This window comes from Corvus brachyrhynchos, unplaced genomic scaffold (assembly GCF_000691975.1).
Source record: "Corvus brachyrhynchos isolate BGI_N302 unplaced genomic scaffold, ASM69197v1 scaffold112, whole genome shotgun sequence".
Taxonomy (NCBI): Eukaryota; Metazoa; Chordata; class Aves; order Passeriformes; family Corvidae; genus Corvus; species Corvus brachyrhynchos.
In genome coordinates, this window is record NW_008236765.1 from 431,054 (window position 1) to 438,094 (window position 7,041).

General features: G+C 53.5%; 1 protein-coding gene across 1 annotated transcript; it reads left to right on the top strand.

Moving 5' to 3' along the window:
- Window positions 1–570: 570 nt before the first annotated feature.
- Window positions 571–5,653, top strand: FGF5 (fibroblast growth factor 5). Its single transcript, XM_017727336.1, has 2 exons — window positions 571–855; window positions 3,930–5,653. The coding sequence occupies exons 1-2, from the start codon at window positions 601–603 to the stop codon at window positions 4,269–4,271; spliced, it is 597 nt and encodes a 198-aa protein (XP_017582825.1). The 5' UTR covers window positions 571–600; the 3' UTR covers window positions 4,272–5,653.
- Window positions 5,654–7,041: the final 1,388 nt, after the last annotated feature.

A 7,041-nucleotide genomic window follows, 5' to 3' on the forward strand; every position in this document is an offset into this window, starting at 1 on the left:
CTTGGGGGATTTAACGTGGCTTCGTGTTTGCTCCTGGCATATTAATCCCACGGCCCTTTAGGGGCCAGGCGAGATGCTCTGCGGGCTCCTTCCTCTTGGGCCAGGGCACATGGTACTGCCCCCCAGCTTGCAGGGTTTGGGGGGATGCCTGGCCCTCTGCCCGAGTCTCCCCACACCACCTGGGGAGGTGATGTGTCGGTGCTGTTGCTGAGGGATGCTCGGAGGTTGCAGCTCTTGCGTCAGATGAGTTGCAGATCACACGTGCCCCTTCAGGGGCCGAAACCCCCATCGTGCTCAGAAAACTCCCATTTTTTTCCATGGCTGGGCTGTGCAGTGTCCCATTCCCCAAGTCCTGCTGAGAGGAGGGGGTCTGAGGGAGCAGCGTTGGTACCTCTAGTCCCAGCTAGGTTGTGTGACACTGACTTCCCGAGTTCAGTGTCTGCGGGACGAGGATGGGCGACTCTGATCCCAGCAGGCTGGTGTGGGTACAGGGGGCTTTTCCCACCCTTGGGAGGGATTTCTCCAGGAGTTAACTTGTTCTGCTACAGAAAAGCCAGGAATTGTCAGAGTGGATGGAGGGTCCCTCTGTGGGGCAGAGGGATGGAGCAGGAGCTGGGTGGAGCCAGGCAGCTGAGGAGCAGGGACATGGGAGAGGAAATGCAAACCTGTCAGACTGAGTCATATTTATTTTTTCTTTGTCACACCGATGTGAAAAGAACTGTGATTTATTCTGGGATTTCTGTCATCCTAGGTATTTTGGAAATATTTGCTGTGTCTCAGGGGATTGTAGGAATACGAGGAGTTTTCAGCAACAAATTTTTAGCGATGTCAAAAAAAGGAAAACTCCATGCAAGTGTAAGTAAACCCCCCCTTATCAGTACGTGTTGTTTATTAAAGGCTTTGTGACACCTCCACAAGTCGGCACAGCAACAGCCCCAGGCAGGGCCCTGGCGTGACGACCCCCTCGGGCTGCCGGAATGACTCCGTGCTGGGCAGCACCGGCGCCATGCAGACAGATAGGGGACAGGTGGAGCTGGAGCTCCCCAAGCCCACCTTCCTACTTAGTGCATTTAACCGTGCAAAGTGGGCCTTTTTGTGTGCAGTTGGGTATTTGCATCAGCAGAGCCTGTTCTTTGAGCACGGCTGGGTTATTTTTAGCACCTTCTGCAGCAGATCGCGCAGAAGGGTTTAGCCAAATGTCTCCCGGCGAGCGGCACGCACGGCGCCGGCAGCCCTGGGGCTCGGGCCGGCTTTGCCCTTGGAGACAGAGAACCCTGGAGAGGGCTCGGGCAGGTGAGGTCCAGACTGTGCAGGTGTGCTGCAGCTAGAGTGGGAAAACCCTGGTAACTTTTCTCTGCAGGATGTTCTCCTGAAGGCTGAGGTTTCCTGCAGGTCTCATTATGCTTTTTCCAGCTTTCTGTGTTCAATGAATCCACACGTCGATTTCGCTGCTTGTTTCAACCTCAGGATGTTGCTTCCCTGTTCCTTGTTGCCAGTTCCAGAGATCATTCAAACGATCACTGTGAACTCCTGTGCTTACACGAAAAGCAGTGCCTTTGAAAGGCGTGTATACGTGCACCACCCCAAGAAGGGCATTTTTAAGGCAGCATCTCCTCTCTGAGGGTGGTTCTCAGAGAGCCCGGTCAGGGCTGACGGCTGGGGAAAGAGAAAAGCTGGTTGCCCACCCTGCAGTTCCGAGACAAACCTCCCAGTCCCAGAGCGGATGTCACGGATGTGCTTGCACAGCCAGACACCGCAGACCACTTCCAGCGAGATTTATGAACTCACCTCTCTGTCCCTTAAGTCCTTTTGGAGTGCTGCTCCTGAAACCTACTGATGCTTAAAGGGTGAGCACATGGTTCCTTCTTTGAAGAAATAAAGTAGGAGCATGAATGGTGTCTAGGGGAAAAAGGGAATGGTTTCATGGAGGAAAACCCTTGCCAGGTGAGGCAAGGGGCAGAGCAGGAGGAGAGGGAAAGGATGGAGAGGAGAGGGAAGCAGGCAGAGAGAGATTGCCGGACCCACCAGGGCCCTCCCTTCTGGCATACAATGGGCCTCTTATCTGAGCTGAAGCCTTGATTTATGCCCTGGCACAGGCAGAAATTAAATCAAGCCTCATTGGTGCATGGTTAATTGTTGACACACAAAGGGCAGGGCCAGAGAGGGACTTCAGTCAGGAGGGTCAGGGCAGGGGTGAGGACACACGATGCCCCGCTCGGGTGAAAGCCGCAAATTTGTAGAAACTTGACCCAAATGCCTAAAGACTGCTGAACTAAACAATGCCAATAATGCAAACCCAGCATCTGTTGTTCTTTCCTGTGCTGGCAGGATTGAAGTTATTTCATGGCCTAATGAGTTCTGAGCAGTACAAAGCACGTCCTGTGCCCGTCACTCAGGGCAGTGCTTTGATATGGGAGTCAGGCCGGGAACTTTGCGCCGAACCACAGACAAGCCATTCCTGCAGGAATTTGGGCTTCTTCGAAACTCACTGTCAGGCTCAGCTCCATCCCAGCTTGGTGTTTTACAGACTCTCGTCTCCTCTTTCTCTTCTTTTTTTTAATGCCAGCTTAATTAAATTACTGAGTGGTTCATTTTTAGAGGCACCAGCTTCAGAAAATGACAGTTATCGCGGCAATTATCAGTTGTGTGCACAGATGGCTTTTTCCTCGTTGATAAATCCTCGCTCTCCTGTTTGTCCATTTTTAGCATGGAGCGGGTGGGAGGGTTCTGTGCCTGTCCAGCATGGACCCCTGGGGACAGATTTGCCCAGGTAATTCTCCTTTTCCAGGAGTCGCCACAAAGCCGCATTCCTGGCTGGAGCAAGTCTCTGCTCAACTGGATCTTGAAATTTAATTGACTTCAGGACTGCTCTTGATGATTGTCTCTGGAGCTCTGCAGTGCAAATCCAATGCCAGACATGTGCTGTGGCTGCACTGCCGGCCCCACGCAGGAAAAAACAGCTTTTCCTGAATGGAGCGGTGCAGGGATGAGCCGAGAGGCCGGGACGTGGGGAAGTCTGACAGGATCATGGTGAAGCAGCTGTTGATCCACTTCCCAGGCTAGGGCGAGGGCTTCCCTCTGCACATGGGATGTCCTGCCCGAGCACTGCCATGCGCACTGGGGCTTTGGGGAGCACCAAGAGTCAGCAAAGCCTTGCTGGGGAAGGTGAAGGCCTGTGCATGGGGGAAACAGCAGGGAGGGTGTATGAAAGACAGGGAGAGCAAAAATGGGTCATGGAGCTGATGTCCCGTGGAAGCGGTGAGCTAAAGAAGACCTAATTCCAAGTGCTATGAGGCAAAATGTGCACAGCAGGTTGAGGGCTCTGTCACTTGTGCTATAAGGCTCCACTTCTTTGGTTAAATTAGGGCTTTCAGACACTTTCCTTGTAGTTACAAAGCCCTCCTGGGATTTGGGTCTTGTACTCTGTCTCTGCTCAGCATCTCCTCCATGTCAGTGGTTTGAGTTAGGGTTACTGGTTTGGAGGTATCACTGTGGAACTGAGCTGGGGAAGCTTTTAGGGCACCTGGTAACTGTGCTCGCCATCAGGTTAAAGTATGGCAGAGGATTCTGGAGGGGCTGCTGGAAACTGTAGCTGGGGATCCCAGGGCTGTGGGCACACAGGAGAAGTGCTAGGCTCTGCTGTTTTGTTTTGGAATGCTTTCTTTGGAGGGAAGGGAAGGGCACTGCTGGGGGAGCCCAAGCCTTTTTATTCCCAAGAAAGCCCAAAACTGGGTGGTAAGCAGCTACTGAAGTATCTGCATTGGGGGTTTTCCAAACTGTCAGGTGCCTGGCACCCTCAGTGTTGGTGCCCCGTGTTTCCATGCACTCCTTAGGGCCTGGTTTTGGGAGACAGACAAACCAGCAAGCATTGGGGGTGGGGGACCGATACCACCTGCCCTTTGCTAATGGTGTCCCCTCTGTCCCCGCAGGCCCGGTTCACGGTGGACTGCCATTTCCGGGAGCGCTTCCAGGAGAACAGCTACAACACCTACGCCTCGGCCGTGCACCGCAGCCCTCGCTCGGGGCGCCAGTGGTACGTGGCCCTCAACAAGCGGGGCAAAGCCAAGCGGGGCTGCAGCCCCCGTGCCCGGCCCCAGCACGTCTCCACGCACTTCCTGCCCCGCTTCTGGCAGCCACAGCCCCCCGAGCTCGCCTTCACCGTCGCTCTCCCTGAGAAGAAGCCCCCGCCGCCGAAGCCCAAGGTCGCCCCATCCCCGCCTCGGAAGAACCCCGGCCCTGTCAAGTACCGGCTGAAGTTCCGCTTCGGGTAGTGCCGTGGTGGGGATGGTGGCGCTGGAGAGACTGGGCACTGGGGAGCTTTTGGGGGTGACCCCACGGGAGGCCCGTGTCACCCTCTGCAGATGGACACAGGGAAGCTCCCAGGTGGCCGTGCCACCTCGAAAGGCTCGAGGACTTCTCTTCACCGCACAAGCTGGGCGGCGTGCCCAGAGGCGTGTGCTGGGATGGCGCAGCTCGGGCTTGCCAAAGAGAATTCCCATGGTGCCCTGAAAGCACTGGATGGACCTCGGGTTAGCGTTCTGTTGTTGGAAGAAGTAGAAAGGTACCTCTATAGCGAACATATTTTCTTACCTTATTTTCACTAGTGACTCCTTTGACAATCATTTTCATGCGAGAGAGATGTTCAGAGCCAAGTGGTTTTGTTTGTTTTTCTTGCATCTCCTTCTTGCTGCACTTTTTCCTCCGACCATACCTCAGGCACCGTGTATCCAGGTCTGTCCCTTCCCTTTCTCTTAGAAACCAGCTCTTCCCTTCCACAACAAAACAGTGAGACCAAGCCCTCCAAATTCAGTCGCCTTATCTGTGCTGCAAGGTGGTCTTCAAACTCTCTGTTGGCAATAATAGATGTGTGTGTGTATTTTGTAAGGATTGCAGGCTTGGGGAGGGTGGCTGTTTGCAGCCCACTCCTGGTGGTCTCTCCCCTTCTTCCCTGGACAGCTGGAGGAGCAAGTCTCTTCCTGTCCATCCAAGTATGGATTCGATGCCTGCTTTAAAATACCTCTGCCCTGGTGCCGGGGTGTTCCTGCTCCCTGGAGGAGTCCTTCCCCACCCCGGCTCCCTGGGGACAGGGATGCCTGTGGCCCCCAGGTGCCCACCAGTTTCGTCCTACACTTTTTGCTGCTGATTTATTTTATCACTCTCAATACATTTGCAGAGGCAGGGAGCAAGGTTTTTATTTTACAGTGCGTGTGGTGATGTGGCAATAAATGCTGTTATAGCTGCTTGTCCCTTTGGGAGTGTTTCTCCCATCCAGGTTGCCTGACGGCCCTGATGTTGAATTGTTTTTCTGTCGTGGTGTGGTCTGTGAAGTAGTGGTGCACATGGAGTTTGTAATCGGTGTTTAGCAGTGTTGCTGTACATACAGGCACTGGTAGCATTGAACCTCACCGGTGAAGCCTTAATTAGGAGCCCAGATGGACTCAGGTTGGCAGAACCCCTCGGGACCTGAGCCCTACCAGCGTCCGGCAGCAATAATGACCTTCATCTCCTGATTGTGGTACAAATGGCTGTTTCCATTGGAATCGTGGTTCTTTGCCTTCGTCATCCTTCTGGCAGCCCCTGGCTGGACATGTATGCTCCATGTACAGGGATGGATGGGGATGCTGGAATAAAATAGTTGTGTTTCATTTTATAACCTGATTGTGTGATCTCTTGCCTTCTCTGTGCCTTCTTTTCTTCCCCCGAAGGAAAAAAATAAGTGCTGCAAACTTGGCTGCTCTGTGTGTTTCTGTCACGTTGGGGTTGGCTGGCGCAGTGCTGGTGATGGGGTGGAGCGCAGCGGAAGGGGTGCGTGTGCTCCCTTTGCCGCGCTCCCCAAACTGTGCCCCGGGATGTCCCCTGCGATGGCTCCTCTGCGGCAGCTGTTTGGACCTGGGTCACAGCGGGGTCAGGTGAACAGGTGTGTCCTGCGCACCCCGTCACTGCCAGCCGGACTGTCTGACTGGGCACGGACAAAATCCAGGTGCTGCCAGTGAGGCACAAGTAAATGTAATCAGTGAGTGCTCAGTTCATCTCAGTGAACTGATGGAATCAGAACCTTTGCAGGTGCTGCCCCAGCCCAGGCAGGTGTGTGGAGATCCCAGGCCAGGTAAGGGAGGAGTGAAAGTGCTGGTCTTGCTGCCACTGCATCCTCTCAGAGGAATAATTTTGGCTTTGGTTTAATTTTTTTTTACAGAAAACTCTTATGGAAAAAAAAGCTGATGTTTTGTGATTGCAGTAACAATTAAAACACAGTCATGCTATTGCAACGAGAATGTCTGGGCCAGGGAGCGAGCAGCCCCAGCAGGGAGAGCAGGGTTGGGGAATCCAACAGACACTCCCTGTTCCCTTCAGACACCCTTCTTTAAGGGAATTTACTGGGTTTGCTTAGCAGGAGGGGACTAAAATCCTGAGAATATGGTAAATATTTCTTTTAAATCTAAAATTTTAATTAATTTTTTCCGGGGTGTTTTTTCTGTTTTCCTTTTCAACCACCTCAGAGGTACTGCTGCAGTGCTGGGGGAGAACAACCTGAAAATCAAAGAAGCTAAGGCAGATTCCCAAATTTCTTTCCAGACAATTGCCACCTTCAGAGCAGGCACAAATCCACGTGAAGCTGAGGAAAGGGATGTGGGGAGCACAGCAGGGTGCAGCGAGCTGGCACTGTCCCCCAGCTCCCTGTTTTTGGAGACGTTCGTTGACATTCTGGAAGGAAAAAAGCCTTCCCACCCTTTTTCACCGTACAGTCACTCCTGCCAGGGGCGCTTGTCTTGTTCCAGATCCCCCAAAAGGATTTGTGTGTGTCCTGCACTCCCGAATGCATCACTTGGAAGGAACATCCAGGAGAGAGAGAAAGAGGATTTTGATGAAGCTGGTGAGCTCGGGCAGGTGAGAAAAGAAAAATGAACAAATGTAAGAGCTGAACGGTCCCGTACGGTCCCTCAGGGGTCTCCGGGAGAGCTGGGGTGGGGCTGTGACGAGGGCAGGGTGTGCGCAGCCCCACAAACCCCACCCCCGAAAGGAACCCCAAAGTTCCGCCCCCCC